Source organism: Grammomys surdaster, unplaced genomic scaffold (assembly GCF_004785775.1).
Source record: "Grammomys surdaster isolate TR1022 unplaced genomic scaffold, NIH_TR_1.0 167, whole genome shotgun sequence".
Lineage (NCBI taxonomy): Eukaryota > Metazoa > Chordata > Mammalia > Rodentia > Muridae > Grammomys > Grammomys surdaster.
The window spans coordinates 7,987,947-8,002,101 of record NW_021604615.1 but is presented as its reverse complement, the minus strand read 5'-3'; the positions used below and the strand labels follow the sequence as shown (position 1 = coordinate 8,002,101).

The 14,155-nt window shown below is 47.8% G+C and overlaps 1 protein-coding gene across 4 annotated transcripts in view; it reads right to left on the bottom strand.

The window, feature by feature from the left end:
• Tmco3 (transmembrane and coiled-coil domains 3) overlaps positions 1-14,155 on the bottom strand; it is a 36,086-nt gene that overhangs the window by 6,088 nt on the left and 15,843 nt on the right. For 2 of the 4 annotated variants that reach the window (XM_028766281.1, XM_028766282.1), the window contains 4 exons: positions 11,521-11,707; positions 5,675-5,795; positions 3,544-3,739; positions 798-948 (listed from right to left, as the gene is read on the bottom strand). In XM_028766281.1, coding sequence (XP_028622114.1) covers positions 798-948; positions 3,544-3,739; positions 5,675-5,795; positions 11,521-11,707 — 655 coding nt within the window. Of the gene's footprint in view, positions 1-34; positions 266-797; positions 949-3,543; positions 3,740-5,674; positions 5,796-11,520; positions 11,708-14,155 lie in introns of those variants that run through there. The other 2 variants (XM_028766284.1, XM_028766283.1) reach the window with 2 other exon arrangements.

Below are 14,155 nucleotides of genomic sequence, written 5' to 3'. Positions count from 1 at the left end.
GAGAGAGAGAGAGAGAGAGAGAGAGAGAGAGAGCAAGAGAGAGATAGCCTATCTCAAACAGACAAACAAAAGTACGGATACTCAATGACCCCAGATGACAAGATACGGAGGGTTAGCACACATTAGTCAGGTGCCCTGGGGACATACAGACATGGGTCAGATGGGAGCTTGCCTTAATAAGTTTGGACCATCAGGTGGGAACAGCAGGCCAGGGAGTCAGAACTAGCAAGCTGTCAGCGTGCTCGGTGGGTATCAAAGGGTGAAACTGGAGCGCAGAGGAGAGGAAGATATGGGTCATGTTCTATGTGGGTCATCCTGCACTTGGCTGATGTCCTGTGCCCCAAATCTACCTAGAACACTAAAGCAGCTGGTAAACAGTTTCGTTTCAGTCCTCATAGCTGCTGGGCCTCCCCACTGTGCACCTCTTCTTCAAGATGGACAGAGCTATGCATAACCTCCCGTATTTCTATGTAAATCTTAAGGCCCTCAGCTGCTCCAGCGTCCAGGATTATAGCCCACTCGATTCCCACCGTTGCATGGCATCTTCAGGAACCCCAGCACTGGGACTCGCGGATAAAGCTTGGGGCCCTGAGGGTCACTTTAAATGGCTGCTTACATTCTCACCTTTGCACTGATGAAACCTGACAAGCATCTGGATAATTCCTGTCCTTTTTTCTCCTCCCACTTTCCCTCTTTTAAGGTAAGTCTTTGCCTCACACTCTAAGAAAGCATATGTACAAACATGACAGGCAAATCTCACACGCTTATTGAAAGAATCACAGCACTGTGGGGAGTACCTATGGATGCGAAGAAGATGATAGCCAGGAAGTCACGGATAGGCTCGATGTAAGCCATGATCTCCTCGGTGACCATGTGCCCTTGGGAAGAGACCAAGGCTCCAGCCAGGAAGCAGCCAAGCTCCATAGAGACGTCCAGCAGCTCTGTGACCTGAGGATAAGGGCATCAGCTTCATACCTTGTACTGCCCAGTCTGATACTTACTGTCAGAGAGTCCTCACAGATAGACACTCCTCAACCCAGCTGAAGAAGCTTGGTGGACAGCAAGGACAGCTGCCACTCAAGTACCACCCCAGAGACACCCCAGGAGGGCCCCTAGAAAGAACACACACAAGAGACTAACATTGGCTGAATTAGCCACCCTTAAGAGAGAAAAACTAATATTTCAAAATCACTCATGTAGACAACTGTGATGTTTTAAAATGATATTTTCCAACCTTTACTTTGAATATTTGTAATGTGTACTCTCTGTCTGTATCAGGAAAGAGCCATACATGCTCGAGCACTGAAGCTACTCCTCTCACTGACCTCAAGCCTCACAGAGAAGCTAGACAACCACCACAGGCAACCACACTGACAAGGAACCTGAGAGAGCTCCCGCAGATCCAGGGGCAGGAGAAGCAAACATGTGAGCCACGTTAGACAGAATGATGGTCATCGTGAACCAGTTCTTTAACTCTCGCTGTTAGACACAGAGCTCAAGGCTGGGCCAGAGTACTGCCAGGGATCTAGCTTCAACACGGTGTGAGAGCAGGCAGAGGCTAAGAGGCAAAGCACTGGCAAATCAAAATAACAGCCTAACTTAACCACGCCTGAGCAACACACACACACATCAGCAGAGACGCATGTACACACCAACCCAACAGACACACAATCAAACACACATACCTATAACAAATACATATATACACATAGATACATTATCCACATGTATTTACAAACGTGCACATGTGCATGTATACCTCACACAAGAGGTACACGAATGAATTCAAGCACGTGTACACACATATACGTAACACAGATACTTGGATTCTGACAAGGTTACACTATGAAGGAATGGGCGAAGATTCTTTTATACATGTGGCATTCAGAAGTACATGTGAGAAACGAAGCTTCACCTCACACTGAGCCTGAACTCGTAGTCCAGGTGACTGTAGGTCTACATGACATTTGCAGATGATAACACAGGGCAACATTATGGCTCCAAAGTAGCCAACATCTGTGGATAGCACACGGGATACACCATGTGCTGACCATAAAGAAAACACTTCCTTATTGGATTCCATTGAAAATTTAAAACCACAGTCTATTAAGAATTGACATTAAGAGCAAGCCATGACCAGGAAGACATTAGCAAGAATGGCCGTGACACAGAACACTATGCAACCACACAGCCAGAAGTGTTGGTATACTCTACATGTGAACCTGGAGGCATCAGGAAGAAGCCAGACGCTAACAGCCACATGGTGTCTAACCCCATTGAGAGAAAAAAAAAAAGCCAAGAAGCAGCAAGCCTACAGCAGTGGGGAGCAGGCCAGCGGGGAGCAGGCCAGCGGGGAGCACCCAGCGCTTAGGGACACTGCCGCACACACGTCAGTGATGATAGCACAGCATTGAGAGCATCACGCAGTAAGTCAGATGATTAAAACCCTGAAGGTTATGATAAATAAATCACAGCTGCTTTTTAAATGACACAACTTGTCAAAAAATATTTTTAAGTCCTACAAGTGAGTAAGAACATTACCAATCCCACAAAGAAACAGACTACGTAAGGACACGTCCCAGAGCCGATCCCAGCAGAAGTGGCAATCCGCATCTACTGCATATGTGTATGCAAACACACAAAACAGAAAGGCTGAGATTAAAGGCAACACCGAGAATGGGGTGAGAACTGGGCTCCTGTCAATGTTAATGTCACAGATCAGGCTTTGGGCAAGCCCGACAAGCAGTGAAGGTAACCAGATGTCTATTCCATGGCCCAGAGGTTCCACCTTAGAGGACAACTGAACCATCTCCCTAGTCCCAGTGTACCATAGTTACTTACCACCGCCCTTAGAGGACAACTGGACTGGATTTGGCTATTATAATCCAGAGTGCTATGAACACGCCTGAGTTTCTGCCTGAACATGTGCAGCTGCTGAACAATACAGTCAAATTGTGTGACGATACCACTGTTACCACTGGACTATTTACAGTGTCTCTGGGCTTTTCCCCCACTGTCTCGTGGGAAGCCTACTTCCTAACACAAATCTGGTTTGTTTTGTTTTTATTGTTCTTTCCTTTATTTTTTTAAGATAATATCATTTCCCCTCCCCCCCCCCCCCGTGAACCTTCTCATATACCTTCCCCTTGCTTTCTTTCATATACACACACGGTCTGTTTTAAAGTCCCTCTTTACAGCTTGAGAAGCCATGCTGTTAACTACCCCATCCTCACCAGGAAGGGAGGGTGGTTTTAAACTTGATCTGATATTTTGCATGCAGAGCTGTGTGATGCTTAAGACAATAGTGTGCCCACGTGTCTTTTCATGAACACTCGTGTGTGTTTAAATCTGCAACACTCACAAATCCTACTTTCCCAAGCACTTGGGTGACAGGTTTGGCCACGGTAGGGTGACTGAATGAAACAAGCACACTCATTTCTGACGCCTTAAGCACTTCTCAAGGGAAGAATGAGAGAAGCAACCATCAGCTTCCGAGAGACTGAACACGGGGCCATACAAACGGCGCAGACACTCGAGGGTTACCGTCAGCATCAGGAAGGTGAAGGCCGACACTCCCAGGATTAGGATTTCTTTGTTCCCCTTGCTTTCCATGTGCAGCTTTCGATAATACGGTCCTATGAGATACGTCTTCATGACAAGACACAAAAGAAAGACAGCAGCTAGCGAAAAGAGAATTTGTCCAATCAGAAACAGTATGCGCAATATTTCCATGACAACGCTAGGAAAGAAAAGAGACAAGTGTCATCTCACCCCTAATGTATTCCTTTAGAGTCCATAAATAATCTTAAAACATTTTCCTTTAACATGTTGCAAAGTGAATGACCCAAATCATACATGTTTTTTATTTTTAAACACTAAAAGAAAAACCAATATATTACATTAATTTAGAAAATTAAGTCATGTGACTCAAATGTGGGTTTCTTGGGGTTCTATGCTTGGAAGTAAATCAGTTTTGATATAGAGTTTCCATTGGGGCTAGGAAGGTGCTCAGTGGGTGAGAGCATCTGCTCATACACATGAAGGTCTGAACTCAGATAACTAGTGTCAGTCAAAACAACAACAGAAAGGCCCAGGCGTGGTAGTGTGGTAATCCCAGCACTCAGGAAGCCAAGGCAGGCAGATCTCTGTAAATTCGAGCCTAGCCTGGTCTATATAGTGAATTCCATGCTAGCCAAAGCTACATAGTAAGACCCTGTCTCAACAGCAACCAAAAAGACATGCGTGCTCATAAGTCCTGTGCTGTGGGGGTCAGAAGTGGAAGGACACCTGGGGCTTGTTGGTGCCATCTTAGCTCCCGATTAAGGGAAAGGCGATGTCTCAAGGGAGTAAGACAGAGTAATAAAACAGGACACTTGGTGTCTTCCTTTGCATGCACACCTCCCCATATGCAGGTACACAGCATACAAATGCATATACACCATACATTCAATCATGCACACATACACACTCATGCACACATACACACTCATGCACACATACACACTTATGCACAATACACTCATGCACACATACACACTTATACACACATACACTCATGCACACATACACTCATGCACACATACACTCATGCACACATACACACTCATGCACACATACACACTCATGTACAATACACTCATGCACACATACACACTCATGCACACATACACTCATGCACACATACACACTCATGTACAATACACTCATGCACACATACACACTCATGCACACATACACACTCATGCACACATACACACTCATGCACACATACACACTCATGCACACATACACACTTATGCACAATACACTCATGCACACATACACACTTATGCACATGCATATACAGCACGCATATACATTCATGTACACCACAAACACACTATACACACACAGACACACACACCATACACAGATGCGCACACCACACTCACAGGTGCGTGCACATATATACACCAAGTCTCAGCTGACAGCTTGTGATCTCTGTGGATGATGTCAGGGGACTGAACGTGTACTGGTGAGAAGCACAGTGTTTCTGTGAGAAAGCTACAGCTCGTCTGCCCGGACCAAGCTTTCAGTCTCTCTCAGTCTACTCTTCATTCTGTAGGCTCTCTCTATTTCCCAATGTGGGTACGTCCTGGCTGGCAGTCCTGGAGGCCTGCCAGACTTATAATATAACCAAGGCTTTCGGACAAGCTAATTTTTCCAAGTTGATTTCTTCTTCCATGTGGACCGAGCAAGAGCAGACTAGGTTTGGGGCTGTTTGTGGGGAAGAATGAAATGGAGAGGATATAGTAGTGCCAACAGCAATGACATCCACCACAACACCTCTACACATCACACGTCAGTCACAGCACGAGTGTGCAAAGACACACGTGCATCACCGCTCTCCAGAGCATCCTCGGCACGTACACCTATTGATTCATTTAAGCCTCTGAGCTGCCTCAGATCAGGGGCACCACCTCCCATGCCACAGTCACGGTGAAGAGCAGTGATGTTGTGTAATATTCCAGCCCAGGAGCTAGGAGACAGCAAAGCCGGAATCAGCTTGTTGGAGTCGCCACCGCCTATGCTGGGAGGCACACGTGACATGGGTTCTGGTACCACACTGGGGAAGGTGTGTGGCATTTCTATAAACTTCCAGCTAGACAAGCGGTCGCGGCGTGCAGACACTCACCTGGAAGAGGTGCTTGCTCCAGCCTGGATGAGAGTGGGCATGACGGCGATGAACAGCCCCAGCTGCACGTCCTGCATCACCAGCATGCCGAGCAGCACTGTGCTGTAGTCGATGTCACCTGCTGGTGAGACAGCTACTCAGAACAAAGTCCCCCGGGGCGGAGCCCAGGTCCAGGCTGCTGGAACGGTGGGCAAAGGCGTCTGCAGCACATGGCTGAATCTAACCTCCCAGACCCATGACAAGGTGGAGAGCACTTGCCTCCACAAAGCTGTCTGTGTTTCACACGCGTTGCGTTTCACACCCGTGCCACGATGCATGTTTATACACGCGCACAGTAGTAAGATTAAAAACAAAGCCAAAAAAACCACAGGGTGTGACATAGTTTCAAGATAATTCACAATAATCTTTGTAATTTAAACATACATAGATTTTTTTTTTCAAGACAGGGTTTCTCTGTGTAGCCCTGGCTGTCCTGGAACTCACTCTGTAGACCAGGCTAGCCTCGAACTCTCAAACTCAGAAATCCGCCTGCCTCTGCCTCCCAAGTGCTGGGATTAAAGGCGTGTGCCACCACCACCCGGCTACATACGTAGATTTTTAAGGATCTCTTTGGAACATAGGTGGGGCACACCTGCACCCTAACAATTGCAAGGCCGAGGCAGAAGGATCCCTTTAGACAAGAGTTTGAGACCATCTTAAGCAAAGTAACAAGGCTCATCTCAAAACACAATTTAGAAGGCTTATAATCTTTAAAATCAATGTTTGCTCTTAAAGAAAAAAACTTAATGACTTTTGTTTGAGATGGGGGTGCGCAGGTTTTATTGCGTTCTCTAGCCTGCCTCTCAGGCTGAAGTCTCTTAGTTAGCTGGGACTACAGTATACACCATTGCCTGAAAAACTTTTTCTTGCAGTAAATCTCCAACCCAAGAAGGCCCGATCAATAAGAACACAACTCAAATATTGTAAGTACAAACTGCATGCCTAGATTGGGCAGAATTACCAGCACACTACTCTACTCCCCATCCATAAGGTCTCTTATCACTTGTGGGTTTTCCAGGCCACGTGCTTCTCCGTTGTCATTCTACCTAGTTTGGGAGAGAGGAGGAGGATGAGGAGGAGGAGGGAGAACAGTTGGTTCTTAGGTTGGAGATTTACTGCAACAACCTTTTATAAAGAAAATCACCGTCGGGCAGTGGTGGCGCACGCCTTTAATCCCAGCACTTGGGAGGCAGAGGCAGACGGATTTCTGAGTTCGAGGCCAGCCTGGTCTACAGAGTGAGTTCCAGGACAGCCAGGGCTACAAAGAGAAACCCTGTCTCGAAAAACAAACAAACAAACAAACAAAAAAAGAAAATCACCAAAATATCTTATTCCTATGGCTTGCTATTAATATAATTATAGCAAAATGCCACTATCAAAAGATGCTCTGTCATCCTCAGGTATAGGTGGGTGAGGAAGTCTTTGGTCCAGTGAAGGCTGGACGCCCCAGTGTGGGAGAAATCGTGGGTGGGGAGGTGAGAGTGGGAGGGTGGGTGGGGGCATATCCTCATAGAAGCAGGAGGAGGGGGGATGGCATAGGGGGTTCCTGGGTGGGAGGGAAAGGGGATTACATCTGAAATGTAAATAAAATAGCCAATTAAGAAAAAAGAAATGCACTATAAAAAAAAAAGATGCTCTGGCAAACAAGAGGACGTGCTTGGATAACGGAAATATGATTTCTCTGTCCTCAGCCCCAGCTCCCTAACAAGCCAGACTCAGCTCATTCTGGTGGCAGGTTCCACATTCTGCATACCACTCAAGCGATCCCCGACACCCTTCCCCCTCTCCTGGCACAGGAAGGGGCTCCTCTTAACCACTGCAGGAAAGCAGGAACTACAGTTTCCACCTTAGCGGTTTCTGTTTGTTCTTGTGAGCAATTGCAAATCCTGGTGGATGGAGGAAAGTAGAGAGCTCCATGGGATGCTCATCCGCCGCCGGCTTCCAAGCTGCTGCCATTGCCACAGCCCTCCCGCTCTGCAGAGTCAACGGCCACACATCAACTTTCTTCTTGACTCTCCAGAACTGTGAGCCAGAGTAAGCCCCTCCATCCTTAAGTGGCTTCTGTCAGGGTTATTTCACCATAGCAACAGAAGAGGTAACGCAGACACACTCGGTACATCCTCAGCCTCCCTGTGCTCACAGCTGTCCAGATGAAAGGCCCATCTTTCCCCCAGCAGCTCTCAGGTCCTGCTGTCGATCCATGAAGAACTTACACTAAGGTCAGGGAAGGGCTCTGACTTTATCCTGTCAATCAAATTGGGGCAGTAGTTCTTACCAGTGACTCCTCATTTCCTCCCTCGTACCTGCAGCACTTAGGGTGCCTGCTCAGCTCCACAGAGTCCTGCTATCTGAAGGCTTCTCACTTTTTTTTTTAAGACAAGGTTGTTCTGTATAGCCCTAGCTGTCCTGGAGCTTGCTCGATAGACTAGGCTGGCCTCGAACTCTGAGATCAAGTACTGCCTCTTGGTTGCTGGGATTAAAGGCAGGCACCACTACTGCCATATGCCCAATATTTTGTTAAATTTATGTTCAGTTTAATGTGTATGAGTGGTTTGCCTGTGTGTGTGTGTGTGTGTGTGTGTGTGTGTGTGTGTGTGTGTGTGTTTGCACCACGTACATGCAGTGCCCTGAAGAGGAGGAAGCCAGAAGAGGAAACTGGATCCCCTGGAATTTAAGTTGGTTGTGAGCTGCTGCTGAGAGCTGAGAACCATAGCACTATGCAAGAGCAACAAATGTTCTTATTCACTGAGCCATCTCCAGCCTCGCCTTCCTCCAACCCACAAGAGCCCTTCCTGGCCCCTTGGCCTCATATGAATCTGAAGTGCCTTTGCCAACGCCCACGAAAGGGATGGCAGACATCTTTATTAGAAGAGATGTGAACTTATAAATTCAAAGACAAAACACATCTTAGGAAAAAAAAAAAGATCTTTTTGTCCATGAACACAGACAAATTTCCTGATTAAATCTTCAGTAATTTTCCATTAATATGATTTTTCCCCTCTCAAGAGTAACATATACCCTAAACCACCAGCCCAGGAGCATACAGGGAGGGACCCATGGCTCCAGCTGTATATGTAGGGGAGGATGGTCCTGTCGGGCATAGATGGGAGAGGAGGTTCTTGGTCCCGTGAAGGCTGGACGCCCCGGTGTAGGGGAATTCAACGGCAGGGGGGGGGGGGGGGGCCCCCCCCCCCCCCCACACCCCCACACAACCAGGCGGCGGGGGGATAGGATAGGGGGTTTCTGAGTGGACGGGAAATAGGGAAAGAGGATAACATCTGAAATATAAATAAAGTATCCAATTTTTTTAAAAAAAGAGTAACATATACCTTGTGAGAGATTCATCCCCAAATTTCTTATAGTTATTACTACTATACATCAAAACTTTAAAAAAAAAAAAAAGACAAGCTCTTTATCCCAGGCTGGCCTATGTAGCTGAAGGTAACCTTGAGCCAACTTCTGATTTCCCTGCCTCTCCCCCTAAGTGCTGGGATTACTGGACCAATGCCCTCTCCAAAGTTTATGCAGTACCAGGGCTTGAACCCAAGACCTCAGACATGCTAGGCAAGCACTGTACCAACTGAGCTATATCCGGGACACTGGCCACTCCTCCCCAGTTCCGGGACACTGGCTACTCCTCCCCAGTTGGATCTCCTGACAGTGCAAGTGAACCTCCTTCTGAACACATTAATCCCTCAGTGTATCAGCCTCCCTGACACGTGACAAGGGCAGCATGCCCTTTGACCTTTCCTACAGTTTTGGTTGACCTTAAAAACCAAACCAAACCAGCCTCCTTTCCAAGCAGTCCTGAGCGGTCCAGCCTGTGAATCCCACGCTCCTCGCTGCTTCCCTGCATGCTTGCTCTGGTGAGCATCTCTTTGCTGTTGCTATCCTGCAGCTCGAGGTGAGGATGTTAGAGAGTGCTCTGCCAGCCTCGCCCTCAGTGGCATTTCTGTCTGTGTGACCTTCTCTCCCACAGCTATAGCTCCCCTGCCCTCAGGAATGACCTGAGGGTACAGAGAAGGGACACTTTGTTTCTCTAAGCCACTGGTCTTTTCCGTTGAGCTCTGAGATTTTCTTGGAATGGAAACACTCCTGTGTTTTGACATAGGTAAGACAAACTTTCCATTTTTCCCACTGAGGGTTAGAGATGTACTTTAAATCTTAGCGTCGTGTCTTTCTCCGGTTCTGGAGAATCACCAGCCACTCTCCATAGCTCCTCCCACACACAGACAGCCAGCTCCCTCTCATCTGCATGTGCTTACATGCTCTCTCCTGGTTCTGCCTGCCCTCAGCCTTTGGTATCTGATCCAGTTCCGTAGATATGACACCTGCATTTATGCTTTCAGTCATGTGATCACGCCATCGTGGTCTAGTGAACACTCCTGTGAAGGACAGATGCACAGACACTGAGGCCGACAGCTGTCTTTTCTAGAAGCAGGGGCCACATGAAGCTGTGTGAAGCTGCTACACACTTCACCCCTGGCCTGACTTTTTTCAGCCTCTGTCCCCCTGTCTTGTGTCCCAGGTTCCATCCACAGAAATATTGGACCTATGGATTGCCACAGATGTGGTCACTAAGGTAGTGACAAGTAAGTCACCCAAGCAAGGAACTGGCACATCCATTTCCCAAGAGTCCCACAGGTCTGGTAGAAACGGAAGTCCTCTGAGCCTCTTTTGCCAGTGAGAAGCCCCTTACTCCCAGGTCACACTACAAAGGTATTACAACAGTCCCAGTGGGACTCAAGAGCTCTAGCCCCCGCTGAGAGTTCAGGAGGCCTGGGGCCAGCCCCACACACTGTCCCACGCAGCTCCTGTGCAAGGCACACCCGGTTTAGTGGCGATAGAGGAGTCGGCCACATCTTCTTGGTTTTCTTTTTACATTTTCTTGTCTGTTGCTGATGAGGTCACGAGTCGGTTTGAAGCTGCTGTGACATTTTGGGCTTTACTTTCACAAAGTAAGAAGCAAAGCATGCTGCCTGGTGAACACGCATATGTGAGATTTATAATGCGGCCAAAGACACAGCTGGGAGATGAAGCCACTTGTGACTGTTCCATGCGGCTCTGGCCTCACTACACGAAGCAGTGCCTCTGAGCAACAACAGCTCACACACACAGGACAAACCCAGCCAAGTAAGAGAGTTGGGAGTGTCTTCGTGGCTAAAGCACCCCGGTTTTACAGGAAAATTCCCGGAATGTGTTAGCTCCAGTACTGCCATAACGAAACCAGCCAGCAATAACACAGCCCCCTCAACGAAGCTACCACCTCTACGGCCTCTGCTCACTGTCCGCACAGGCTTCTGATCTTGATCTAACTTGTTTCCAGCTCTCTAACATGCTGAGAACGTGAGCACACAGTGGGTCTTTCTTTCTTTCTTTCCTTCTCTCTTTCTTTCTTTCTTTCTTTCTTTCTTTCTTTCTTTCTTTCTTTCTTTCTTTCTAAGATTTATCTATTTATTATGTATGTGAGTGCACTGTCGCTATCTTCAGACACACCAGAAGAGGGCATCAGATCCCATTACAGATGGTTGTGAGCCTCCATGTGGTTGCTGGGAATTGAACTCAGGACCTCTGGAAGAGCAGTCCGTGCTCTTAATGGTGAGCCATCTCTCCAGCCCCTGGGTGTTTCTTTTAACCCAGCAGAAGGGTGGATGCATGGGTGCGCTGAACTCAAGAAGGTGAGCTCCTTGAGGTGTTGCCATGACCTGAGCAGCTGCTGACAGCGGGGCAATCCTACCGAAGGACTTGCAGGTGAGGTGCACGCGAGTATTCACTACACACAGATTGAGAGCACACTGCTTACCTACCTTCTCTGTCACTCCGGGCACTGCCCATTAGGAACCTGGACACCAGGGGTGTGCTTGACAAGGATAGGCAGGTGGAAATGAAGACACTCTGAGTGGGTCTGATCCGCAGGAGGTGTCCCCACCACAAGCCAAAGGCAATCATCAGCAGGGTCATATAGCAAGGTCCTTGTAAGGAAATCCTCCACACCTGGAAAAGAACACACATATTCATATACATTGCAGGGCAACAGCCCATTCCAGAACTATGGCCACAGAGTGGAGAAAGAATGCACGCCTTCATTTATGCGTGTTCTGAAGCAGCAGCTCGTCTCTGGACTGCCACTCCAGAGCAGAGAACTGACTTCCCAGGAAGGAACTCGGAGCCTATGCACGTACACCTAACAAACACACATCCCGGGTTGAAACACCCTCAGACACAGATACAAACACTATGTACAATCACTTCACAGTATCCCTGGAGGTTGTTTATAGACCCCCACCAAATACCAGATACTGAAATCTTCCAATGCTCAAATCTTTTATTTTTAAATTTTACTTATTTTTGTGTGTATGGATGTTTTGTCTGTATGTGTACAGTCGTGCCTGGTGCCCCTGAAGCCCAGAAGAGCATGCCATAGCCCTTGACAATGGAGTTATAAGATACTGTTGGATGTCACGTGGGTGCTGAGAACTGAGCCTGGGTCCTCTGGAAGAGCATCTCTCCAGCCTTGCTCAAACCCTATTTATTAAAAATGTGTACTATTTATGTATGCCCTCCTGTAGACTTTAAATCATCTCTGATGACTTATAAGATGCAATACAATATAAATGATTTGCAAATGCTTATGTAGTATTAATTAGAGAATTAATGACAGAAATAGGTCTGTTATATGTTCAGTATGGAGGTATGTTCATTCTGCAATTGGCTGAGTCTATGGATGCAGAACCCACAGCATGGAAAAGGGACTATAGGCCACTCAGACCCGGTGTGTAGATACATTCTGTTTTGTTTTATTGTTTTTCAAGATAGGGTTTCTCTGTGAAGCCCTAGCTGTCCTAAAACTTGCTCTGTAGACCAGGCTAGCCTCAAAGTCAGAGATCACCTGCCTCTGCCTCCCAAGTACTGGGGTTAAAGGTGCACGCCACCGTTGCCCGACTGTGTATAGACATTTTAAAAACTCAGATCTTCAGAACAAGTCCTGTAAGTACAGACCACATCTTCCCACTTTATCTGGAGATGTGAAGATACAGAAGCAGCCTGTGAGAAGTCACATGATCAGTAAGCGGAGGAACCTGGAGGCAAGCCCAGGCCGAGTGGCTCCCCAAGCAGATGGGCCTCGTTAGGTGCTCGGTGTGTATTTATAATATAGATGATATGTAGCACAGTGCCATACACAGTAGGACACGTGAAAGCTTGAGAACTCCAGGGTCAGCATTTCTGTTAGGTTAGGCTCTCAGCCTAGCAGAGGGACTCTACTGATACAGAGCTAAGTATTCCATATAACATGAAATTCATCCTATTGTGTCTTAGATGCTTGTTTCTTTTTCTCCTCTCTGCCACACACTCTCAGTCAGGGTCAATCGTTCATGCTATCTGTCCCATAGGTCTAGACCATCTACTGAAAGTGAATGGGGGCCCAGGGTTTGGGTGTGTGGAACTAGAGGCCAGCAGAGGCTTTATACAGAGCTAGCCTCATGTGGCTCTCCCTCAGATGCTTCTGGCCTAGGACATTTCCCATCATGCTCTGTTCTTGGGGTGACAATTTCATTTTTTTTCTGGAACTGGGAGTGTGGGGAGATGCTCCTAAGCTGGTGGCTGAGATTTCTGACTGCAGTCAGGTGGCCACTCACCTGACCTCCCATAATGAGGAGTCAACCTCCTGGGCTGACTCAGGAATAAAAGGGTTTCCAGACATACAGACCACCCGAGCACCGTAAGCCCAATGCCACATGACTGGGTCTGAGAGCGGCTTAATGGCCTTGGCTGTGTCGCTCAGACAGACTCCCGGACAGGGATGCTCAGCCCCCAGAGGCTGGTTCTGGGTGCTCAGCTGCCTTTCCCTCCTTCCTGTGTCACAGTGGTGCTCAGGAGCTAACTCACTTAGCATTCCTGTCACAGACCGTGGGAGTGCCCTGGCTGCATCTCAGAAAGCTACTAAGGAGGCAGGCTCGGGTGAGGATCAGGCTCATGGATCTGGGGCATTCACTCATGTAAAGCAAACTCAAAGGGCCTGGAGGTTAAGCCTGCTTATGTCAACCAGCAGTCGTGTGCTTGGAGAGGTGACTGACTCTGTAACTTTAGGTTCCACGTCTAGGGGGAGGAACAGTGAGACTGATTGACCTCTGAGGCAGGAGGACTCTGGGGTCCTTGTGAGAGCAGAACACCTTAGTGGTTCTGCAGCACATGGAGGGTCCTGGGGAGAAACAGCTCATGGAGCGACTCAGAACAAATGGGTTCAGTCAGAAGCTCGGAGTCACCATGAGACCCAAGAGGGGTTTGAAATGCAGCCTACGGTCACCCTGGGTCACCACTTGGGCTTTATTCCCAACTGATTCCTGCAAAAAAGACTTAGGAAGCTCACACTTTCAGCAACAGTGCTAATCCCTAGACGGCTGGGTACCTGCCTCACACACAGGCTGTCTGAAGTTTGTTTCT